This window comes from Acinonyx jubatus, chromosome A2, assembly GCF_027475565.1.
Source record: "Acinonyx jubatus isolate Ajub_Pintada_27869175 chromosome A2, VMU_Ajub_asm_v1.0, whole genome shotgun sequence".
Lineage (NCBI taxonomy): Eukaryota > Metazoa > Chordata > Mammalia > Carnivora > Felidae > Acinonyx > Acinonyx jubatus.
In genome coordinates, this window is record NC_069383.1 from 63520476 (window position 1) to 63546819 (window position 26344).

Sequence of the window (26344 nt, forward strand, 5' to 3'; positions counted from 1 at the left end):
TGCTTTAAGCAATACTTTCTCAAGCCTGTATTCATCATATTTCTAACAGCCCAAGAACATTATTATTCCTGATTATTCTGTTTGATTCATTCAAAATACACCAAAAGCTAAAATAAAAAAACAAACAAACAGGTATTAGAAACACAATGTTTCATACTGTTTTCTTGATAAAACCTGTTTCCCTTCTAAAGTGTTCAACCTTATATATAAAATATACTTCTTCAGGCCCTAGTAGTCCTCACAATTGCATAGTTAAGGAAGACTTTGCAAAAAAAGTAGACTTCCCTTTGTAATAACCATAATTTTCTTTTTTTAATACATGAAGTTTATTGTCAAATTGGTTTCCATAGTAGTAACCATAATTTTCAAAACAATATCATAACACTAAATTCTAAAGTTACTTTTAGTCAATTGAAAGAAAAAAATGGAGTCTTTTCAGTTAATTATATACACAATAGCTAATTTAAATGATAGTCTGAAAGATTCCACACCTGAAGAAATTGCTTATGTTAATTTGCAGTTACAGGAGTTTTTGTACATACTGTAGCCTTGTATCAGCCAAGGTTCTCTAGAGAAACAGACCAATAAGATATATGTATAGATATATGAGGAGATTTGTTATAGGAAATGGCTCCCACAATTATGGGAATGAGGTCACTGGTATAATTCCTCATTTTCCAGAACCAGTAACTCTGATGTCCAAGAGCAGGGGAAGATGCATTCCACAGCTGAGAAAGAAAGAAAGTGATTTCACCATTGTCCACCTTTTTGTTCTGTTGGGCTTTCAATGGTTTGAATAATGCTCCACCCACATCAGTTAGGGCTGTCTTCTTCACTGGGTCTACTGATTCAAATGCTAATCTCTTCCACCAACATCCTCACAGATACACCTAGAAACAATGTTTTTTCAGCTCTATGGGCATCCCTTTCTCCAGACAAGTTGACACATAAAATTAAGTCTTATGCCTGTGAGGATATTAATTTTTTTTTCATTTTATGTGAAATATGTATCATTGATGTCAAGTTTTTTTTTATGTTCAAAGAAGTGAAGCATTTATTTCTGTATTTTCTGTCATTAACATGCCTGGTACGTTCACTGTTGGAAAGCAATAAAAGTAATCATTTTTGGCTTTGGCTGATGTTACGATACATAGTAGCAATGGTTCTGATAAACTTCAGTGAGAATGTTCATTGTGCTCCATACTAAGCAAATTAGGAGTACCCCAATCATTTATTTTCACTCAAGTGGGTGGCGTCCGGGAGGAGTAAGAGGAGGGAGGAGAGAGAGGTGAGCACTCTTAGGAGGAAAAAGAAAAATTAAAATCTATGAGTAATTTTCAGTACTGAAAAACTATTTTAGAAAGAAGAGTTACTATAATGGCCTTCAGGTAGCATTTATGATCATGTGTGTTTGTGCTTGCAGAAAGTTGAGGAATGTACAATGCCTACAGTTAGCCTTAGAGTTTAAACTACAAGCAAATATATTTACGTTTATTTAAAAGTTAGGATAATATAGCTTACAATATCTTAATTTCTCTATGAGCTTCTAAATGTAACCCATGTGATTGGAATTTGATAGTTCTTCACATAAAGAGAATAAGAATTGTCTAAGACCTCCCTTATTTCAGTCCTTTGTGAAAGGGTTGGCATTCCAAATTATCAGACATAAGCAGCAACTAGCTTTTATTAAAGGGAATGTCTAAGACATTTACTTCTTAAAATTTATAACACAAAAGCAACTACAGCTATATATTATATACTGCTAAACTTGATTTTCTTCTGCTGTCCATATAGCTTCAAATATGTTTCTTTCTTAGTCATTTTTAACCAGAAGTATGGACACATCTTGACATTAACTGTCAAATGTGTCCTATACAAAATAGCCAAACTCCAGGCATCAAAACAGAAGAGAAGCAAGGGTAAGCAAAAAAGATATAGGGTTCATTGGTCAACTTATGAACAGACATGGTCAGTTATAAATTAGTTGTCTTAAGAGTTCTGTGGTTTGGATCACATAGGTAGATAATATAAACTGTAAAAGTTCTGAGAAGTATCTGGTGAGTCCTCTAGCTGGAGGGGGAGGGAGACACCACATTGGTTTCATGAGCTCTTTATTATATCTACTGGTTAGCTCTCTGTGGACCAAAATGGAAAGGAGACTGATCCAGAAGAAGCCATGCGGTGGAGACTTTTTCCATATATATTATTGTCATTGGCCCTCTCCCACTTTCCTAAGTCCTCTGAAGCAGATGCCACTTAATTAGAATCTAAATATACAATTTAAGAGATACAGTTAACCTTAAGGATTATTTTACTGATGTGGAAAGTTAGTCTTGACATTATTAATCACATGGCTAATAAGTGGTAAAGCTGGAGATCAACCAGTCTCCAAGGCGTCTAGTCCAGTTTCCGGGGATCACACTATACTGCCTTTTCCCCCCATTCCTTCTCCTTTTTTTCTAGGATGTAGCTAAGAAGCAGTGGAATAATGTCTTGGTGGCACTTGTCCTTCTCCTTACACACACATAGAAAAATCATTTTGCTGACCGTAATAATTTGTTTAATTCTTAAGTGATCTCTGTATTTTTCTCCAAACAGCCTCAAAACCAGTGGACTTGAAATCATGCACTGGCCCTGTTCCTAATACTACACAGCTGTGTCACATTCCCTGTCCTATTGAATGTGAGGTGTCACCTTGGTCAGCTTGGGGACCTTGTACTTACGAAAACTGTAATGACCAGCAAGGCAAAAAAGGTATGTCCTATTAACATGACATGCTTAAAACTCCTATCAGTTGAGTCAAATGTGAATTATTTTAAAATGCTCCTCTGTGTTACTTGTGATTATTCATTTGTGATATTTTCCAGAATGGCTAAAGCGTATTGATTGCAAAAAGATGAATAAACCTACTCTGATGTTGGTACCAGAACATTAAAACTGAAGTTAATTATCTAAATCTTTGTCCACTTATCTGTAAAAGGGATGTAATATCTGCTACCCATGTTTTCTTTAAAGAATCGATGGGGTAATAAACATAAAGCACTTACTTCAATGCCTGATCCATAGCTAGTTCTCAATAGACAGAAGTCCTTATTACTTTGAAGGTAAAGAAAAAAAAACTCTATTGCTTTTATGAGGCAAATCACGTATTTATGAGGATTAGAATAAATGCAGCGGTTTCTTATATGGTGGACACGATGGGGTAATTTTCACATGATCTGGTAATGGAAAACATTTTCTTATTTCCTTTCAAAGACAGTCTTCCAGTGATTCTAATATGTTCACATAGTAATAAACAGACTTATTAATTTTGCTGGTGATTTTAATATGTTTACATGGCAATAAACAGACATTAATTTTGTTATGCACTGTCCAGAAGGACTATAGTTAGGTACTGTTAAAGCACAGGGCACAATTCTGAAGACTTCTCCTTAGAGCCCAGTTGCTTTATATCACTAGTTCATATTTCCAGAGCATCTAAAATCAACTAAGTCTCAAAGAGACAATTTATCTGGAACCATCCAACTTCTCAGAGGTATCTTTTTAGATTTAATTATGCAATAGTGTTGAAGAATTCAAAGTCATAGCACGTTAGTCATGAATACTTCCAAATAGCTTGAGATTTCATTGTTTCTTTGAATATTTTATAACTATAGACTTTCCAAAAAAACCAAATTCATTCTGTGTATGTGTATGTGTGTTTTCTCTATCTGTGTGTCTGTCTGTCTCTCTCTTCTGCCTCTCTACCTCTCTCCCGTCCTATGAAGGAGATAGATGACAGTTATATGGCTTTACTTGCTTTCCCTCTTTGGCCCTTCTGTTAATTTATTTATTCATTTAATAAATGATTAAAGAGCTCACATTAAGCTAGAGTTTGAGGATGCACTAGTGATTAAAGCAGATCTGACTTCTACCTTCTACCCTCATCCAGCTTTCACTCCAGTTTTCGTTCAGCCTTCTGAAATATTCAACCATGACAGAAGCAATAAATATCTTCCTTCCCCAACAATTCAGGTTTCAAACTGAGGAAGCGGCGAATTACCAATGAGCCCACTGGAGGCTCTGGGGGCACTGGGAACTGCCCTCACTTACTGGAAGCCATTCCATGTGAAGAGCCATCCTGCTATGAATGGAAAGCAGTGAGGCTCGGAGACTGTGAACCAGACAATGGAAAGGAATGTGGCCCAGGCACTCAGGTTCAGGAGGTTGTGTGCATCAACAGTGACGGTGAGTCAGGCAGGCGTATCTACCCTGCTTTTACAAATGTCTCTTTAACCCTGGAGATTATGCCTTACTTTATGTTAAAATCTCACACCCCTTTATTATAATGGGCTCTATTTACAAACACAGAAATAGCTGTTTCTTCCTTGTTTCTTCCCCTCCCTCCCATCTTCCCTTCTCTCTCTCCCTTCTCCTCTTTGTTTCCTTCCAACCTTCTTCCTTCCTTCCTTCCTTCCTTCCTTTTCCTTTCCTTTCCTTGTCTTTTCTTTCTCCCCCTTTTCTCATTCTCTCAGTTAATCTCTGTCTGTCTCTCCCTCTCTCTGTCTCTCTAATGGAGGCAATGAGGAGGTTCTTTGAACAATCACGGTATTTTTTAAATTTGGAAGCCAGTAACAGAATAAGAATTATATCATCATCAAGGCAATAAAGTATTAAATTGCCATTTAAAAACAGGGGCACCTGGGTGGCTCCGTTGGTTAAGCGGCTGACTTTGGCTCAGGTCATGATCTCAGGGTTTGTGAATTCCAGCCCAGGCCAGGCTGTGTGCTGATAGCTCAGAGCCTGGAGCCTGCTTAGGATCTGTGGCTCCCTCTTCCTCTCTATCCCTCCCCTGCTCGTGCTCGCTTGCTTGTGTCCTCCTGCTTGCTCGCTCATGCTCTCTCTCTCGCTCGCTCGCTCTCTCTCTCTCTCTCAAAAATAAGTAAACATTAAAATTTTTTTTAAAGCATAGAAAGGTAACTTTTTCTAAGTGGTATTTTTTTATTCGCCATAGATATGTACATAAAGGATTATAAGAATTGGTTGACTTGAATCGAGAAGCCTTTATTTCCTGCCTTGATGTTGAATCTTAGGGGAATAATTTAATTTACAGACTCCTGAACCACATGGCCTTTTGCAACCTAGATTTCCGGAAACAACCCCTGGTTTCTGGGGACTTCACCTCTAGGAATGTCATAGAGCGACTGGGATGGTGATTTTCCACAAGTTTCCTTTCTCAAAGTACAGGAATTACCGTAGACTTTCATACCTGATTTTTTGTTTGATAAAATATCCTGTCTTGTTGTTATCCTACTACAAGATTTTTACATTCTCTCCATGAACACTGCTACTGTTCTGGGGAGACCCCCTTAATCTTCAGTAATCTCTGAGCCACACTGAGGAAACCTAGAACTCCTTGCGCCATAGTTTAAAACCTTTGACTAAAATCGTCTCTAAGGGTCCCTCCAACTCTCGAGTGCTATGACTCTGCACATCAGAGCAGCATGAGCACCAAGCCCCAGGGCCCCATGATCTGACAGTTTATGCTGTTTACAGCACATGCGGAAACATTCTGGTACCCCCTCAGGGGCAGTGGAACATCTGGTAAGCATCATAATTCCTTCCATCCTATTTTCTTCCAGCAAGCAGAATTGTTTCCTCCTGTGACTCAGTCACTGTTCAGTAGAGAAAGATACTCTCTGGGGTAAGACACTGACAGACACTGCTAGTACTGAGAAATTAGCCTTTCGACTTTGAAACGCATAGTGTTGTCTTTGTCCAGGGTCCAGCATGGTCATGTGGGGCAGCCTTAGGTAAAATTCAAACCAGCACTTGAGGTTGAAGGCAGAGGAAGGGGATTATTGCTGCAGAAATTTTATGATGCATCTTATGCATTCTGCTTTTTTCTAGATTTTCTGCCTTTCATAGATATAATTACCTATGATACATCCTCTCTTTAGCTTTTACCCAGTTCCACTCTAAAGGCAAAGAAAAGATTGACATCTAATGGGGAGAAGAAGCAAAAGAAATGTGTTCTGTTGCACTTACCCACAACTTCAGATGTTTATTTGGATTAGATGGCAATCTGTATTATCTTCTTTCTGAGTTGCTGTAAAAACAGTACGGGTCATATTTATTTCAGTATCACTGGTAACTCCCTTACTGATACTGCTTATTTTTTTGCCTAAATTCAAATAATTTTTCTTATCCCCCTATACACCTTGGGAGGAACTGTGATCCCACACATTGTAAAAGGTGTATTTGAGTGAACAAAGATGACAAAAACATTAAAATAAAAAGTTAATTGTGCATGGCACTTCTGTCTAAATATTATCAAATGAAAAATCAGATCTTAATGCATTGATCTTCCTGGATGTTTGTATGAATTCAGTATATTTTAAATATACTGGAGGAACTGGCTATTTTAAACATATCAGTGATTAATTTTAATTTTGTCAGGTAAAAAATATTTTGTAGCACAAGTAATAACCCCCTAAATTGTCTTATGGAACACTAAAAAGCAAGCAGAAGAATGAGTTATGTATGTCTAGTTATATTGAATAAAAGTAATGTACATTATAACCCAAAAAGCACATTGGTAGCTCACAGTATACATACGCTGATTTCACTTTTCCTGTCTCCCCAAAAAAAATCAATTAAGAAAAAAAACATACTATTGACATTCAATCTGTTATTACTGTCCTTTATCAGGACATCTGTTTCATCATTCAAGTTTACTTGCTGACATGAATTGGTCATGGTGCAACTCAGTATTTTAACTGGCTCAACTAGTATAAGAAAATTCTTTATTATTATAAGCCCTACAGGCTGCTCAAATTTATATATTGCTGAAACCTAATTGTGCTGGTAGAATAGAGCAAAAGCTGGAGACTTGTAAATACTCTTCCAGTATTATCATGTGGTCACCTGGTAAGTGTTTAGCAGCTGCACCAAATGTTGTTTTGTAATTAAATCGAACCCAGGGAATTAAAGTTGATTAGTTGTACAGACTCTACCTCTAGGCCTGGCTGTGGCTATAGATTTTGTTTTATAATTAAGTTAAAGCTCAACTAGGGAAATGAAGAATTAGAGCCTGTGAATGTTAGCAAATAATAAAAAGACCTTTTTTCTCCCACGTTCCTCGCAAATTTCACAACTTTGTTAATGACCTCAAAGCATTGAAAGGCTCCATTTTTTTGCCCTGGAATATTCTTTGTCCAGGCTTCCAAAAGTCATTAGGGTTTGCTGCTGATTATTGTTCATCTTTCCAGTTGTCTTCCAAGGAGCAGAATTGGGGAGGGTTTTTCAGAGCACTCAGGAGGAATTTTACATAGATTTTCTAACAGACAGAGGGCGTAAGCAGAAATGGGAGATGAAAGAGAACTCAGAAGACAGATTTTACAGAAAAAGATAAACACTTGATGTGTAATAGAAAAAAATTACCACTCATAATTTAAAGATCATCAGAAAAGCAATTCCTAATCTCTCAGCACAAATACAGGAACTATTCAAAAGGTCTGATGGTGAGATTTGGGGTTGGAAGGGAGAGAAATCCTAGAGTTTGTTGGGCCTTTAAGAAAAAGCAAAATCTGCCCTATTTCAGGTTTTGTGAAATTTGCATGTTTTATTTAAAGGTATAAATTTGGTGTGGCAAGAGTACTCTTGGTAGTCTTGGTTGGTACAACAACAGATTGGTTGGTTAGAGACAGAAAAGAACAAGACTGTTAGGCTGAAAGTGGAAAAGAAGAAGATCCGTTGTCTTTTTTTTTTTTTTGTCTTTACTTTAAAAAAATTTTTTTTTAATTTACCTCCAAGTTAACATATAGTGTAATAATGATTTCAGGAATAGAATTTAGTGGTTCATCACTTATGTATAACACCCAGTGCTCATCCCAACAAGCATCCTCCTTAATGCCCCTTGCCCACTTAGCCCATCCCCTCACCCAAAACCCTTCCAGCAACCCTCACTTTGTTTTCTGTATGTAAGAGTCTCATATGTTTTGTCTCTCTCCCTGTTTTCATATTATTTTCACTTCCCTTCCCTTATGTTCATCTGTTGTTTCTTAAATTCCACATATGAGTGAAGTCATATGATATTTGTCTTTGTCTGACCAATTTATTTTGCTTAGCCTAAATACACTGTAGTTCCATCCACATTGTGGCAAACGGCAGGAGTTCATTCTTTGGATCACTGAGTAATACTCCATTATGTATATATACCACATCTTCTTTATCCATTCATCCATTGATGGACACTTGGGCTCTTTCCATACTTTGGCTATTGTCGATAGCACTGCTATAAACATTGGGGTACAAGTGTGCCTATGAAATAGCACTCCCATATTCTTAGGATAGACACTTAGTAGTGCAATTGCTGAGTCTTAGGGTAGTTCTATTTTTAATTTTTTGAGGAATCTCCATACCGTTTTCCAGAGTGGCTGCACGAGTTCACATTCCCGCCACCAGTACAAAAGTTTACCTCTTTCCCCCCATCCTCACCAACATCTGTCATTCCCCGAGTTAATTTTAGCCATTCTCACAGGCGTGAGGTAGTATTTCATTGTGGTTTTGTTTTCTATTTCCCTGATTATGAGTGATGAGCAATTTTTTAATGTGTCTGTTAGCCATCTGGATGTCTTCTTCAGAAAATTGGCTATTCATGTCTTTTGCCCATTTCTTCACTGAATTATTTGTTTTTGGGTGTTGAGTTCAATAATTTCTGTATAGATGTTGGATACTAACCCTTTATCTGCTATGTCATTTACAAATATCTCCTCCCATTCTGTTGGTTGCCTTTTAGTTTTGGTGATTGTTTCCTTTGCCATACAGAAGCTTTTTATCTTGGTGAGCTCCCACTAGTTCATTTTTGCTTTTATTTCCCTTGCCTCCGGAAACTTGTCAAGTAAGAAGTTGCTCTGGCCAAGGTCAAAGAGGTTGTTGTCTGTTTTCCTCTCTAGGATTTTGATGACTTCTGTGTTATGTTTAGGTCTTCCATTCATTTTGAGTTTATTTTTACATAGGGTGTAAGAAAGTGGTCCAGGTTCATTCTTCTGCATGTCTCTGTCCAGTTTTCCCAACACCGTTTGCCAAAGAGATTTTTTTCCATTGGATATTCTTTCCTGCTTTGTCAAAGATTAGTTGGCCATACATTTTTGGGTCCATGTCTGGTTTTCTGTTCTGTTCCATTGATCATTGTGTCTGTTTTTGTGCCAGTACCATACTGTCTTGATGATTACAGCCCGTAATACAGCCTGAAGTCTGGAACTGTGATTCCTCCAGCCTTGGTCTTCTTTTTCAGGATTACTTTGGCTTTTTGGGGTCTTTTGTGGTGCCATACAAATTTTAGGATTGTTTGCTCTAGTTCTGTGAAGAATGCTGGTGCTATTTTGATACGGATTGCAGTGAATGTGTAGATTGGTTTGGGTAATACAGACATTTTAACAAATTTGTTCTTCCAACCCATGAGCATGGAATATTTTTCCATTATTTTTGTATAAGAAGATCCATTGTCATATTAATTACTTAAGGAGACTGTAAAGCCAATATTGTTTCCACATATCCCTCCCCTCTATTGAAAAAAAAAGTAGTGCCATCCATATTTCTTTACTATGTGCTCTATTTCAGATATCAGAATTTCAAAGCCACAGTTTGTATTTTGTTATTGGTATTGCTTTGTAAAGCAGTGAATCTCAACAGTTTCAAAATGCCTACAACTCCTGTGCTACATTTCTTATTCTTCTCCGCATCATTAACAGTTAATATATAACTAGTGACATTGACATTTATGACTCACATTCATACTTGACTCAGATTTTCATGAAACCAAAAACCAATATTTTTGTGGAAGGAAATCAATAGAATTCATCATTACATAGCTCCTAAGGGTACAGTTGAAAAAGCAGTGACCAGCCAAGGCCCTAAAAGTATATTATGCTATTCTTGAAGCAGTATGCCTCTGGCTCAACTTCTTCCTCTTCCATTGGGTAAAGCCTGTCAAAACGTAAATAAATGAAAATGTAATTATTATATGAATAACCTTTAATCACTCTACTTTATTTATTAAAACCAACTGAGTTTAAATGTCATTAACAACAAATGTTTTCCATCCATCCAAAACTTGACTAGAACACACCATTATATCATGCCATTATGGTTAAAACCTATTGGGTTATTAAGAACATCTGCCAACAAATGCCTCATATACAAATGAGGCATATAACTACATCAGTTATATTAGATATTTACCAGTCTTTATAAGTGGATATAAGATATATGGACATATGTATGTATTCATTTTATCCAAATTTTTTTTAGTTTACTCTTTGAAATTCTAGATCAATTTTTTCAGTGTTCTAGATCCCCCAGTACCAGAATCCCCTTAAGTATACTATAAAATCAGATTCCTAAGTCGTCTTCTCTACAGACCCAATGAATTTCAGTCTGTGGAGGCAAATGCCAGAAAGCTGCATTTGTTTTATTTTATAGAGAGAGACCACACAAATGGGGTAGAGAGGTAAGGTCAAGGCGGGGGGGGGGGGGGCGGGGGGGAGAGGGAGAGACAGAAAGGGAGAGAAAGAGAAAGAATTTTAAGAAAGCTCCACGCTCAATGAGCTTGAAATGGGGCTTCATCTCATGACCCTGGGATCATAACCTGAGCCAAAATCAAGAATCAGATGCTCAAGTGACTGAGCCACCTAGGTGCATCCTGCCCCTTATTTTTAGAAAGAAAGCTGCTTTTTTATGAAGCTCCCTAGATCATTCTGATGTGCAATGAAGTTTATGAACCAATGTAGTAAAATGAGAAAGGGATTGTTTTGGTGGAGCCTAACACCCAAATCTGTTACCCCAGCACAGCACCAAAGCAAACTGAATGGATTTGGATAATGCTAAAAAAAGACCTGTGATTAAGAATACGTTGAGATTAGTTTCAAAGAAAGCCTTTATAGTTAAGTTTTTCTACGTCTTTTGGAACACTTTTACATATCATCAGAAATGCCAAAGGAACCTACTGTCAAAGATGGGAAACGATGATATTAATGTCCAGAGGGCTGGCTTGTCATGTGACTGCTTACTCTTTCTGAAATTTTTCTTTCTTCTGGAACAAGATATGCATCCAAATATGAGTAGAGGAAAGGGATACTTGCATACTATTTATTTCCCGAGTACTTTATGTCATACTTCTTTTTTCCAATGTATTCAGTAGTAAGACTAATGTAAGGGTTATCATTTCAATATCTTGAGGTAAATGCAGGAATAAATATCTAGAAAATATTGAAAATTCTGACCTCTGGAAGGCAAGACTCGGTGTTGGGAGAGATGGTGTGAGGTACTGCTCTATTTTATTTTAAACCATGAAGTACAATCTGTGTCCAGTTTATAAATTGTATAAACATTGAATTAATTTGTCCAAATATATGTTTATTATGAATAAAAGTCTGGGGACACCTGGGTGGCTCAGTCAGTTGAGTGCTGACTCCAGATTTTGGCTCAGGTCATGATCCCAGAGACATGGGATCCATCCCCACATGGGGCTCCATACTCCATACTCCATGTTGAGTGTGGAGTCTGCTTAAGATTCTCTCTGTCTCCCTCTGTCCCTTTTCCCTACTTGTACATGCATTCTCTCTCTAAAGTAAGAAAAGGGGGGCACCTGGGTGGGCTCATTTGGTTAGGTGTCCAACTCTTGATTTCAGTTCAGGTGATGATCTTACTGTTTGTGGGATTGAGCCCCCATCGGGCTTTGTGCTGACAGCATGGAGCCTGTCTTGGACTCTCTCTCTGCCCCTCCCCTGCTCGCACACTGTCACATGCGCATGTGCACACACTGTCTCTTTCTCAAAATGAATAAACATTTTTTTTTAAAGAATAACAATCTGAAGAGCGACAGAGGTATGTAGGATGAGGAGTTAAAGGATGGGGAGCAGAGCAATCCAAGAATAGAGAGAAAAGTTATAAAGGTTATAGTTGAGACTAATATTTTGACTAATTAAAAGTATTCATAAATCCTCCTCGGAGCATAAGCCAGGTCAAGGAATTTGATGCACACAGTTTATTAAGGATGTGCTCCCAGGAGAAACCAGTGAGAGGAGAGGGAATAAAGAAGCAAAATAGAGAAGAGGTAATGTGTCTTGGGTTCCCAAGACTGCTCCCACTAAAGGGACTCACAGAACTCAACACAGAGACATACCCACAGCTTTGATCTATTACAGTGACAGAATACAAAGCAAAAACTGTGAAGAGAATAGGCATATGGGGCAAAAGTCTGGAAGAAACCAGGCATAGGCTTCCAAGATTCCTCTCCCCATGGAGTCAAACAGGATGTGCGTAATTTTTTCACCAATGCGTTGTGTCAGCACTTGTGAAGCACTGTGTTCAGGTAACCTCTTCTGAGCCTACGTAGGTATTCAGAGTTTACGTCAGGAACCAGCCATATAGTCATCTTCTGGAGTCATCCATACTCCAAAAGGAAAGCACATGTTCAACCTAAACCACATTGTGCAAATACTTTCAGTACAGTGATCAACACTTCTCATTTAGAAAATAATGGAGACCTCCAGAAATTGAAGTTCTCAGATATAAGCCAAGGGTCAACCTAGTGAATAAGGCCATCTTAGGATAACACTGTTGGGCCTGCTATGTTAACTCTTCTGCACAGGAAAACAACAAAGCTAGAGACTCAGTTTGATTAGGGGAGATACTCTGGAGTTTAAACCCCAAAGGTTGTGGCTTTAGGGGGAAAAAAGTGGGGCTTTTAATACTCACACCACTCAACTGTTGGCTCACAACTGCTAGAGGACGGAGGAAGGTGGGTCCCAGAACCTTCTAGCTCTCTGTATGAGCCAGACAGTGCTAGTGCCCAAGATCATTCAACTGAAAGTCAGGAATGAGATATTGGCAGCAGAATTGTGAGAGATGGGAGCAAAGGTCCAGTAAAAGGGATCGTAGGAGTTCCAAGCTGTGCAACAATATTGTCGAGGAAGAGATTGAATTAAAGTGGGAAGGGTTGTACATGTTGTATGTACTAAAACCTAACACCTGGTAATTGTGTCTTTTACACTAGAGAAGGACGGCCCTAAAAGATACAGGTTTTCCAGTTTAGGGAAATGATTTGATGGAACCTTTTTGGTTGACGAATGGGCAGTACTCTTTACATTGCCTTAACGATAAGAGTTGAGTTCTGCAAAATAAATAGAATTTTTAAGCTACCTGTGGCAGAATGGAGAGAGAGGCACAGAGTTTGGGGGTTATAAAAAAAAAAGGATGTGAGAAGGGTCTGGAAGAAATGAGAGTAAGGATCTCAAGGAAGAAAAAGCTTGAGGATGGCCACAGCTAACTAGAAATACCCTTTGGCATGAAATAGGTAATTCCATCTTACTGGTTTGTTCAGGACAGTACCATTTTCTTAAGGTCATTAATTTTTTTTAGGTTTATTTTGAGAGAGAGAGAGTCCACACGTGAGTGAGAACAACCGGGGAGGGGCAGAGAGAGAGAGAGAGAGAGAGAGAGAGAGAGAGAGAGAAAGAATCCCAAGCAGGCCCCATGCTGTCAGCACAGACTCTGACCCAGGGCTCAATCCCAGGAACTTTGAGATCATGATGTGATCTGAAATCAAGAGTAGGATTCTTAACCGACTGAGCCACCCAGGCTCTGCTTTTGAGGTCATTATTAATGCCACCCCTTTGTTCTAATAAGTGTCCTGCTTTGTAGAGCAAGTGGTATGATCACCCTAGGAATGACTGATAAATTTTGAGACAGAGGAGGCAGAATTTGGAACCAAAAGTTTTAAGAGAAGTATTAGCCCCATGAAAATTCTAACAGAAAAATAATGAGAGGGAGGATTCACAGTCTCTTAAGAGGTTGTTGAATTTCCCAGTGAAATTCAAGTAATTCTACTTGAGTTTTAATGGAACTTCAGAAGGCTGAAAAATCTGAAAACAATCAAGAAGCAGACATTGAGATTGTTTCATATTTGAAAATGTTAGAATACCTTTTTAAGAACTTGAAGAGGGTGTTCATAAATATTTTTGGTTCTTTCTACCAGGAGAATAACTTTTGTGCTATATTTTGTCGTAATTATTTATCAATGATGGACAAGAACATCATAATAAACAAATGGGAGGAGTTATGAAAACAAGTTAAAATTTGTATAAATTTAGAATGGAAGCTAACCTAAATAAGATTGACTTCTAAAATTTTGGGCAAAACTCTGAGTTCAGGTCACTTCAAACGTCTGTCGTGCTAGATAAGAACACAGTTGCAAAAGCATGATCACTCTGTAGAATTGGCATCTACTTTTTAACACAAATTATACAGCCATTACATGGAAAAGCTGATCTTTTAAATGCAAGAATATGTCCTATAACTGAATTGTTTTTCTATAATTTAAGCAATAAGTCAACTAAGAAGTTGCTTTCCTGGAGAATGCTATGCCATTTAATGTGTTTGAAATATAATTAGGTTGGATGTTATGCTTAAATCTAAGGTCTGTCACTTTACAACTAGGATAATCTAATACTGTTGATAGGAGTTTTTTTTCCTATAATTGCATTGAGGTTCTCTAATTTGTTGTAAAGGAGAAAGTTGCTATAGCTTTTTAGAAAATTTAAGGCAAGAGGCTATTCTTTACTGTTGGTTTGTAGTAATCACAGTTTTATTTTGGCCTTAAAAAATCTAGCATAAGATAACCTGATCTGTGGTGTTGTGTGTGTGTGTGTGTGTGTGTGTGTGTATTTTGATATATTGTTAGTAAAAATTATTTTTTGTTTGTAAGGAAACCATCTGGATTGAGCCAGTGTTCTTTTGCATAGAAATTTCTTGGCGAAGAGTAGGGTTTTATAAAGAATTTTCTTTTTCAAAGGGAGAATCAGCACAAGACTCTGATGAAATTTAAATAAGCCTAGTTTACTTACCACTTCATGAGATGTGATATAAATTTCCCACGGAGTGTTAGCTATTACCTGTAATGGCAAATATAAGAAAAAAAAAACACAACAGCCCTTTCACTTTACCATAGGTAGCCAGGTGCCTTAAAAACCTCACGGCACTCACCTTATTCAAAGGTGGGTCAATAAAAGCCACTATGGATGGAAAGGACACCTTTCAGTCAAATTAGACAGGAGTTGAATTATTAAACCCAACAGATACCTCTCTTCCCTTACATTATCCCTTGTTTGCTTCTTCAACTCTGCTTTTATCTCCTCTGTCAGACTTTATTGTCATGTGACTTCATTGATTTCACTTTCCTCTGGTTCCCTTCCTACTTCTCAGGCCGTTGTCATAAATTCTCTTCTGTGCACCGCAAAATAATTCATTATTGCCCTTTAATCATAGATTTTTTAAAAAGGAAAAAAGAAAATAAATTATACAAAGTAATATATATGTATATATAACAGTCTTATATATATAAGTCATGCATAGTATTGTTTGATGAACTCAGAATTCTAGAACTTGCCATCTTAAACAGAATTGTAGTTTGTATTTTCCACATAGTACCATACTACATATACACTAAAATACATTATTATTTTGGATAATAGGATTAGAGTATTTTTAAAATGTTTTTGGTAAAGGTTTAAGTGCTTTTGTCCCTAACTTGTATATTTCCAATCCTTTCTGTTTTCTAAAAAAGTATTTTATTGCGATGCTTAAGTTTTCTTCTGACTAGTTAAATCCTGTATCCAGGAACCTTGTTTTGAGTTTACAAACTTCTTTTGATTATTGTGGGGTTTTTTTTGTTTGTTTCTTTCATTTCTTTTTTTTTTTAATTTTTTAAATGTTTATTTATTATTGAGAGACAGAGAGACACAGAGAGTGAGCAGGGGAGGGGTAGAGAGAGGGGGAGACACAGAATCTAAAGTAGGCTCCAAGCTCTCAGCTGTCAGCACAGAGCCTGACGCAGGGCTTAAACTCACAAACTTGAGATCATGACCTGAGCTGAAGTTGGTCGCCCAACCAACTGAGCCACCAAGGCGCCCCTTGTTTCTTTCATTTCTTTTTCTTTCTTTCTTTTTTTTTTTTTGAAAATAATATTATCCTACAGAATCTTTCAGTTTAGCTGAACGTCTGCAGAATTTTTTAAGGTGTCAAAACGTAGAAAATAGGACCTTCATGTTGAAAGACATTTTAATTTCTGGACACAATGCAAATTTGAATCATTCGGGTAATTTATTTTCAAAAAATAGGGCCCTTTTTCCCTTAACCAAAAATATACATGTTTTTTTTAAGATTTCATTCTATACTAATATGTTGCTTTGTACTAAGTGATTTCTGAAAAAATAGTTCCCTTTAAGATAGTGGGTTTATGTTACTTATCACAAAGAACCTGATTTCATATTGAAACTGGAATTCTGTTGTTTCTAGGGTGTGGCTAGTCTTGAATCAAGGCCTGTTAACGAGAAAGACAAGCTATCTCCCACTAATTCTCTCCACACATACAACATATAATGATGTAACAAAGACCAAAAATCAAAATAGATTTCTCCCACTCGAAAATGAGAAAAATAGGAAGTGTCCAGCAGTGTCTCGTCTTCATCAGTTCTGAAATCCAGAGTATCCTCCCTTTACCAGGGACAGGGAAAATTCCTTGATCTCAGCCTACTTCTGTTCTCTGAAAGTAGTTCCTTAGTCCATTATTCTCCTTGGCTTCTTGTTCTTCACTCTGGGTTCTTCTTTACAACAAATTTCCATAGATGTCTTTCCCTTTTTATAAGAAATGGCTTGTATTTGTAGCTAGGGAGCTGTCTGAATCTGCCTCCCGCCCATACACATCACAGAGCCCAGGGGCCTTTCTTTCATTTTGAACTGTTTCAGTTTCTCTAAGACCAAGTTGGCAGTGTTTTTTAGCAATACAACACTTAATGTTTGGGTTTCTTACAGATCTCATTAGAGATCACTCTGTACCCCAGAAGCAATATCCATAATTTATATAATTTGTTTTTGAGAAAAGCCTGTCTTTACTTTGGACCATGTATGAGACTGCTGTGGAAAATGCCTTTAAGATTTTAGAAGCCCTTTTATCTGACTGAGGGAATCTTCTAGGAATCACTTAACTATTTCTGAGGTATTATCGAAGAATTTTTAGCTACATCCTTAAATTGATTTTTACCTTAGGCCATTTATTACTCTGAAAATCTTCTGCCAGAGAATGAAGGGTGAGAAACCATTCTGTTTTCCATTTCAACACATCAAGGCATTATCTAAATTCTACTTGCACACTCTTACCTCTCTTTCGTTTATTTCTGTCCCTATAGCATCTCATCCTCAAGAGGAAAATTGAATTGACATTTTTAACATTTTTCCTGAAAATATCCTTATCTGTATCCACAGGTTCTTTAGATACATTTTCTATTTTGTAAGTTTTCATAAGTACCTGTTTTCCCAACTTTTCCATCAGTATGTAATATGAGATTCTTTCTCCAGCTTCCATTAAATGTCATCTCACCTCCTCTCATCTTTTACCCACCACAAGTCTCACAGTCGTCCCTCCATGTTTTAGGTTTTTGTTCAAGTGACACCCCATTTCTAGGTACTAAGTTCTGTGCCAGATATGTATGCTACATAACAAACCATTAATGATTAAAAGTTTTTTTTTTCTCAATTCTGTTGGTTGGCTGGGCAGTTTTGAGATCACTGGTGCAGCTGCATTCAGCCAGAGAGCAGGCGTAAGTGACTGGGATGTCCATGTTGGCCTCATTAATTTCAATGAAGTTACCATGTTTTTCCTCCATGTATCCGTTCATAGTCCAGTAGACTACACTGGCTTATTTTCAAGGTCATCTTAGGACATTGTCCCAAAAAGGCAAAACAGATGAATGATCTCTTCATGTCTGGGTTCTGGAACAATCAAAAGGTCACTTAGACCAAATTCTTTGGTCACAGCAAGTTGCAAGGCCAGCCAGATTCAAGGGATAGTAGAATCAGTTATACCTTTTGATGGGAGGTACTCATCAGAATTTGTAGATGTATTTAATCTACACAGGCTACTTGTTCTGTTTCCTATATGGTATATAGATTTTTTTTCTTTGCTTCTTAAGTGTTAACATTCCCTTTCAACCTTCTGCTATAGAACTACACCTGGAAACCTCAACTGCATCCTGCTGACATTTCAAAATCACCATGTAACAAAGCCAGACTCATCATCTTTCCTCCAAAGTTAGTTTTTCCAGTGTTTCTCACCTCATTCATAGCCCCACAGTTTGTTCAGTCCTGTTAGAGTGACATTTGTGAAGAGACATAAAAGAAGTGGAAAAGTAAGTCCTTTGAGAATCTGGGAATATAATATTCTTTCCAGAAGGAACACCAAATGCAAGATCCTGAGGTAGGAACTGCCTTTGAATCTGGGGAACAACAGGGCAGCCAGTGTGGTTGGAGAAGAGTGAATCACGGGAAGAATAATCTGGATGAGGTCAGAGAGTTTATGAAGAAGTGAGACCATCTAGGGACTTTGTCTTTTACTCTAAGATGAGAATCCATTGAAGGGTTTGAGCTGACAAGTGACCATAAGTTACTTGTTTTTAAAGAGATAACTCATGTTTTTGCATAAGATTTTCCTTATTCTGGAATTGTAGGTCTACCACCATAAATCCTGTCTTTATTTTGTCATTTGGCTGCTTAAAATCTTTTGTTGACTTTCTGTTTGCTGCTTTTCTACATAAAGTTCAAAGTCATTTGCGAGTCACGGAATGTCTCCCCAATTTCATCCAGCCCTTTTAGCAATTGCCTTTTCTTTCCTTCTGTTTATTATACCATTATACATTTTACAGAATTTGATTATTTACACTTTACTGTTGCCTACTATCCTCTGTATACTTTACTATGGGGCAAGGATCATGCCTAATTTAGCTTTGTATACCTATTTCTTAGTGCTGTGTTTCACATAACAGATTGTCAGTAAGTCTCTGATTCATGGCAGATTTCTTGCTTTCTTTTATCCCTAAATGTCACATCTTTTCAGAAAATGACTCTCAGTTTCTCCTTAAGTAAATTTTTGTTATTGCTCTCACTGCAAATTCAAACTTTGCCTGCCAGATGTCAGACAAAGTATGACACCAAATTGCACACTCTATTACCATCTCAATATGGCTTCAAATTCTATTACGCTGAAGTCCCAGAACACCAGAGCAAAACAGCTACTGCATTTGCATAAAAAGAAAAAAATAAATAGAATGTTCATAAAATCCTATAATCTGGAGGATTCTTCTCACAGTATTTTATCATTAGACTGTTATTTGTTGAGATTCAATTTTCTGGAGCCCAGTCATTGAAACAGTGAGTATAGGTTCAGATGCTAACTTTGCCACTCTTTTTGGCAAGTTAGTTAAATCCCCTGTGACTAAGTTTCCTCATCTGTGAAATACAAATAGTACAATTACCTACTCATAATATTGTTGTAGAGTAAACATGAGTTAATAGATGTTAAGCAGTAAGAACTGTGCCTGACACATGATAAAAACTCTTTTAAGTATTTGCTGTTATGATCATTCATCTCAGATGACTTCAATAGTGAAAAAGTTAACGCAGCACAAAGATTGTTCTTTTTTCTTTGTTTGGCTAAGGATAGGAATTTTATTACTTACCTATACCGATTAAATGATTTAGTCTATTTTCATAATATCCTCACTAAATAAGTATACTTATTTTCACAGCATATGTTTGTATGTATCTATATTGCCTTAAAGGAATATGTGCCTATTTATTCTTCTAGATATCAGAAAATAATAAGTATATAATAGTAAATTCCATAATAGAAAAACATATCACCAGTTTCACTTGTTAAATTCCATAATTGCAAATCTTTTACCTGTTTCTTAGATCAAGGAAATATATCTCTGAATTGATGTTTCTTTTTTCCACTTGACACATACTATTGATTCAAACTTGTATTGAGCTAGTAATGTCTTGTGACGAGAGCTAAGATTATTTCAGTGTGACGAAAGTTTGAAAATTGATTCTTGTGACAATTTACTATTAATTTTAAAGTAGATTTTAAGTGTGCATTTTTTATTAGTATGGTGTAAGAATTGCACTAAATATGTCATGCAAAGAAAATTATAGTCTTTCTTTCCTTAGCAAGATAACAAGTTACTGACTAGAGTCAGAAATTGGACTTACATAAAATCGGACAAAGTTTCATGGAATGGCAATTAAATATAATGAGAAAAGAAATTTGTAGTAATATTTGAACCTCAAAACCACTGATACTTATCACTGCATTACATGGGAGCTGGAGAAAATATATCTTCCCCCCACCCCCAAATCACCAAAACTCCACACTAGGAAGTAAAAGAGGAGATGCCGCTTAGCTGTGATCCTCAATCTGAGATTTATTATTTCAGGGGTACCTGTTGTTGAAACAGAGAATGAGGTATGAAAAGCCATAACATACAGTGCTTTTTCTTAACTTTCAATTTTGTCAATAGGCTGGAGGGGATAAAGAAGTTTAAGCAAATCAGTAAAATATTTAAATCTTTGATCTTATATCTTAAAATTTTACAACTTTGATCGAAAGAAATTGCTAAATTGGTATAAAATCTTAAGACATATGTTAATCACGTGTTACTTGCCTCCTCAACATTCATTCATTCTCTTCGATCATCAGCTGTGCCTCTGATTTTTCTTTGAGGAATTCATCCATCCCCTAAACCTATTCATAAGGCTTGCTAGGATTATTCCCATCTCCCAAAGCTGTATCCCTTCTACCCGGCTGTAATGATAGTTTTAAGGCTGAACGTATGACCCAATCCGGGCTAGCAAGAAAGAAAACACCCAAGAACTTGTGCAGAAATAACTGAAACACTGGAGCAGTCCAGCATCACTACCTAACGTTGATCACCTAAAAGGTAGAAGAAAGCAGAGATGGAGGTGTTTATTGGTGTCTTTTGAGCTATTGAATCTACCCTCACCTGAGCCATTTTTAATATTTACCAAAGACATCTTTTTAAGGCACTAAAGTCTCTTTGTTATTTTTATCCCCAAAGAGATCTAACTGATACAGAAGGAGACTAGAAAGTCCCTGCTTTGGCTGAGTGGCTCCCTGGGTTGTACTCCCAGATGCATCCAGAATTCACCACTAAACAAGTTTTCACTCTCCATTTTCCTTATGAACATGTCTATGAAAATATTTGCAAAATCCCTAGATTATATTTAAAAAGGGTGTAATGAAGCTTTTCCACATGAATTGATTTCTACGGGCTTCTCAGTTGAAAGAATGCAGGGTGACATTCTGGGTGGAGGAAGAGAAAATTGTTTTGTCTCTGCAGAGCACTTGATGTTAGATTAAGAAAACATTTGTCCTTAACAAAGCACAAGTAGGCCAACAGGAATGTTGGAGTGTCTAAAGTGCCTCCACCACTGTTTGTTTGTTTCTTTCTTTCTTTGGACACTACTGTTACAAAATCTTTTTTTCATTCCTATTCTCTTCTACCTTTTTTTTATTTAGTTGATAGTAAAACATTTTTAATTGACTTACAGCTGATACAATGTTACGTTAGTTTCAGGTATACAACATAGCGCTTCTGTAACTGTTTGTGCTTCTATACTCACTACCACCATCTGTCAACAAACAACACTGTTAACAATACCATTCGCTGTATTTCTCATGCTGCACCATTTATCCCCATAACTTAATTCCTTCCATAACTAGAGTCCTGTATCTCCTACTCCCCTTCACCTATCTTATCCATCCCCCACTATGCTTCCCTCTGGCAACCATCAGTTTGTTCTATTTATGGATACATTTCTGTTTGTTTGCTTGCTTGCTTGTTTGTTTTCTTTTGGGTTTTTTTTTTAGATTCTTTATATCCATGAAGTCATATTTATTTTTCTTTCTTTGGCTCATATCACTTAGCTTAATACCCTCTCGGTCCATCCATGTTATTGCAAATGGCAAGATTTCATTCTTTTTAATAGCTGAGTAATATTCGTGTGGGTGTGTGTGTGTGTGTGTGTGTGTGTGTATCAATAATACCTTCTTGATCCCTTCATTTTTGATGGATACTCTAGTGCTTCTATATCTTGGCTATTGTGAATAATACTGTAATACGTATATGGGTACATATGTATTTTGAAATTAGTGTTTTCAGTTTTGGGCGGGGGGGGGGGCGGTGGGGTGGTAAATACCCAGTAGTGGAATTACTGCATCATATGGTAGTCCTGTTTTAAAGTTTTTGAGAATTCTCCTTTCTGTTTTCCACAGTGACAGCACCAATTTGCTTTTCCACCAACAGTGCACAAAGTTTGCCTTTTCTCCACATCCTAAGCAACACATGATATTTCTTGTCTTTTTGATACTAGCCATGCTAACAAGTGTAAGGTGATAGATCATTGTGGTTTTGATTTGAATTTCTCTGATAATTAGTGATGAGCATTTTTTCAGGTATCTCTTGGTCATCTATATGTCTTCTTTAGAAACATGTATTTTTAGATCCTCTGTCCACTTTTAATTAGAATCTTTGTATTGGGGATGTTGTTTCATAAGTTCTTTATATATTTTGGATATTAACCCCTAATCAGTTATATTATTTGCAAATATCTCTTCCTATTCAGTAGGTTGCCTTGTTAGTTTGTTGATGGTTTCCTTCACTGTGTGAAAGCTTTTTATTTTTGTGTCATCCCAGTAGTTTATTTTTGCTTTCATTTCTCTTGCCTGAGGAGACTATCTAGAAAAATACTGCTAAGGTCAACATTTAAGAGATTACTGCCTATGTTTTCTTTAAGGAGTTTTATGGCTTTAAGTCTCACATTTAAGTGTTTAATCCATTTTTAGTTTATTTTGTGTATGGTGTAATACACCAGTTTCATTCTTTTGCATGTCGCTGTCCAGTTTTCCCAACACCATTTGTTGAAGGGAATTTTCCCAGTGTATATTTTTGACTTCTTTGTTGAAGATTAATTGGGCATATGATCATGGGTTTATTTCCGGACTTTCTGTTCTTCTCCACTGATTTATATGTCTGTTTTTGTTCTAGTACCATATTGTTTTGACTGCTGTAGCTTTGTAATATATCTTGAAATTTGGGATTGTGATACTTCAGTTTTGTTCTTGTTTTTCAAGATTGTTTTGGCTATAGGGTCTTTTGTGGCACCATACAGATTTTAGGATTACTTTCTAGTTCTGTGAAAAATGCTATTGACATTGGTTTTGGTAAGGATTGCATTGAATCTGGTGATTGCTTTGGACAATATGGACATTTAAGCAGTATTAATTTTTTGAATCCTTGAGTATGATATATCTTTCCAGTTGTTTGTGTCATCTTCAGTTTCTTTTATCAGTGTTTTTTAGTTTGCAGAGTACAGGTGTTCACCTCCATGGTTAAGTTTATTCCTTAGTATTTAACTCTTTTTGTTGCATTTATAAATGGGATTATTTTCTCATCTAACTTTTGACATTGCAGGGAATTGTTGCTGAGATCGTGATAGAAATGACATGATGTCACAAAATGTCTTCATGATTTTTTAACTTAAGATTCCAAAGTGCCAACTTTGATTCAGAGCTACATCAGGATTTTTAAGTGAGAAATTTATGCCTTATGAATATTTAGTCTGGGCTTTTCTAGGAGCTATAACCGAGGAAATGGCTGTATTTGATGAGAGAGCTGGAACCCTCTAGAGAAGTTCTGATCTCATAAACAACAGTTTGACTTGGTTTGAACATAGATTTTCATGTCTGCCACCTGGATCGATCCATTCATTCCTTTCACAACATTTACTGTATCTGCTCCCTTTCAGGCATTGTAGTATATGCTGATGATAGTCATATTAATAATGGCAGCTAGCTGGAGATGGGAAAATGTGTAATCAAATTGTTTAAACAATGCAATAATTTTTAAACTAGAAATATATTCAGGTGCTCACTTCAGCAGCACATATGCTAAAATTGAAATATATTGAGGGTGCTAAGGGGCAGAGCAGGTAGAGTTTACTTTCTACCTTGGAGGGTCACTGAAGGCTTTAGAAAAAAGATGACTTATGTGTTAACTCAAAGGATAAATAAAGATTCTGAAGAAGGTCAGTATATTTTCAGTTCAGAGCAGCCTTACAGGAACATAGAAGTGTGAAGAAACTTAAGATATCTGGGAGCTTGTAAACATTTGTACTTTTCACTGCAGAATTTGTATTTGGAAAGTTGGAGAAGATGAGTCTCTGTGGATGGTACAAAACATGAAAGAAGCTTGAAGAGACTCTGTTTCATCCATTGGAATTAAAAGTGTTCTGCTAGGGAAGTGGTATAATCAGATCATTTAGAAATAGAACTCTAACTACAGAAGGGAGGAAGGGTGAGACGGACACTCTTGTTCTTTTTTAAACTAATCCAAAATTTTGTTTGTCTATAAAATAAAATTTGATCTAAGCATAACCCTGCAAATTTTACTGCCATGAAATTTGTTTTTAATCAGTGATGTTGATGTTCTGTTGTTCCCCTGTCACACATTAAATTTAGAAAGTGGAGAAATATATCCATATGTTGTAGAATTTATGTTTTATGTGAAGGTCTTTTTACGGGCTGTCATAATGCTAATGAAAGAAGGAATGTTCCAAATGAGTATAATCTAGCAAGTGAATGAATAAAGACGTTATATTGAATATTTTTGTTTTAAAGACCCCTGAAAATGTACCTATAAGAATATCTTTCATAATTATTGGGGAAATCCCTATTTGAGCTTAACACATACACTCTTCTGACATCTACATAAGAGTATGAAAGATTGATATAATAATATCGGTGAAAGCTGTAATTTTATAATATATTTTATGTGTCAGGAATACTTGAAACAATAATAGTATAATTATATTAATTCTGTTACTTAGACATAGTAAGTTTCTTAAGCTTCCTATTGCTAAAATTGATCTATGACATTATTAAAAATGGTTAAAATTTGATAGTTCTTATCTTTTTTATTTAAAAAGCTATTTTTGTATATTTTCATTTGACACGCACACAGTGTCATTTCTTATCAGATCGATTTAAATTAAGTAACTTTACTGTTGTTTAGATGCCATGCATTCTGTTTACATGGCTATTTAGATGGCTGTATTCTGGCATGATATACTGACTGCAGTTAAGGGAAAATAAAAAATAAAGTTGCATGTCAGTCATAAAAGAATCCTTTACCATTGTTCACAGAGTAATATCCTCTTGTTCTAATTTGGTAAAAGCATTTTAAAATGGGTTTACTGATGGTTTAAAGTGTAGCTTTTGTCAATAGAAAGACTAAATGTGAAAAACACAATCATGTGTCTGAGGAACGTGTCTTGTATCCCCAGAAAATGGAAGTGTATATCTCCCACTAAAATTAAGAAAGGCAAGACTGGTTCCCTGCTGTTTTATAAAAATAATTCCATAGTCTTTTAGTTAAATTCAGGAAAAAGAACATTTCTTTTTTTGAACTCTTCTTCTACAAAATTATTTCATGTTGATTTAGAGTATGCATTAACCATACATTCCGAATCAAATATATTTTGATTTCTTTACACATTCACCCTTCCTCATAGAAGAGAATGGCAGTAATTGTTTTGACGTAGAGTGGTTCCTGTTATTATGATATGTAAAAGGAGGAAAATAGAGTTCTGGGGCCATTCAGAGAACCCTAGAGAGCTCAGACTGTATGGAACTGTGTTTCTGGCTGGGTAGGTGTGTGTAACATTAAGATTTAAAACGCTTTCACAACAAATCACCGTTCTACTTACCTTAAATACGCATTTATCTTGTAAAGTTCCTACATCCGGTCAAAGAGTATTCATCTTAACTGAATTAGGTTCAGCTTAAGTTTCAATGAAACACTCAAAAGGGTTATTCTAAATGAGTGGGGTTCCTGCCTTTTGTAAAACAGTACATGTCGTATCTGCTGCAGCTGAGCAGTCAAGACCAGAAGCCCTCTTGTACTAGGAATGGACAACATGGCACAAGAGTAGGAGCCCCATCTCCTTCTGGGAACTTGTGGAGCCAGACTGTCATTTATCTACAATATGAGTTGCAAGATGCCTCTCTGGAGTCCTCCACCACACAGGCTTTCAGCTTCATTAGGGGTAGGTTATGATCACCACCACAAAACCAGGAACCAATCTATGTAAACACCACAACAAAAAGATGCAAATGGGTGAGACAATATCTATCTTCCCCTATGTGTCAAGTCAGTAAAACAGCACCCAGTCCCATGAAATAAAAACTCATACGCAGAACTATTATGATATTTGGAATGTTGTTTAACAATGCATCCCATAAACCTCAAATAGGTTTGTCTATGTCACTTCTAGTAATCTGTTCTAAGGACTGATACCCACAGTGTGGATTCTTAAAGAAAAGTTGTCTACAACATTTACTAAAGAAGTAAGCAATCAAGAACACCTAAAAGACTGCAAGAAAGAGTAG

At 36.5% G+C, this 26344-nt stretch overlaps 1 protein-coding gene across 3 annotated transcripts in view; it reads left to right on the forward strand.

Annotated features, from left to right (window-relative positions):
- THSD7A (thrombospondin type 1 domain containing 7A) overlaps nt 1–26344 on the forward strand; it is a 434325-nt gene that overhangs the window by 258802 nt on the left and 149179 nt on the right. For all 3 annotated transcript variants that reach the window (XM_053218410.1, XM_053218412.1, XM_053218411.1), the window contains 2 exons: nt 2599–2754; nt 4015–4227. In XM_053218410.1, the coding sequence (XP_053074385.1) occupies nt 2599–2754; nt 4015–4227 (369 nt within the window). The remainder of the gene's footprint in view (nt 1–2598; nt 2755–4014; nt 4228–26344) is intronic.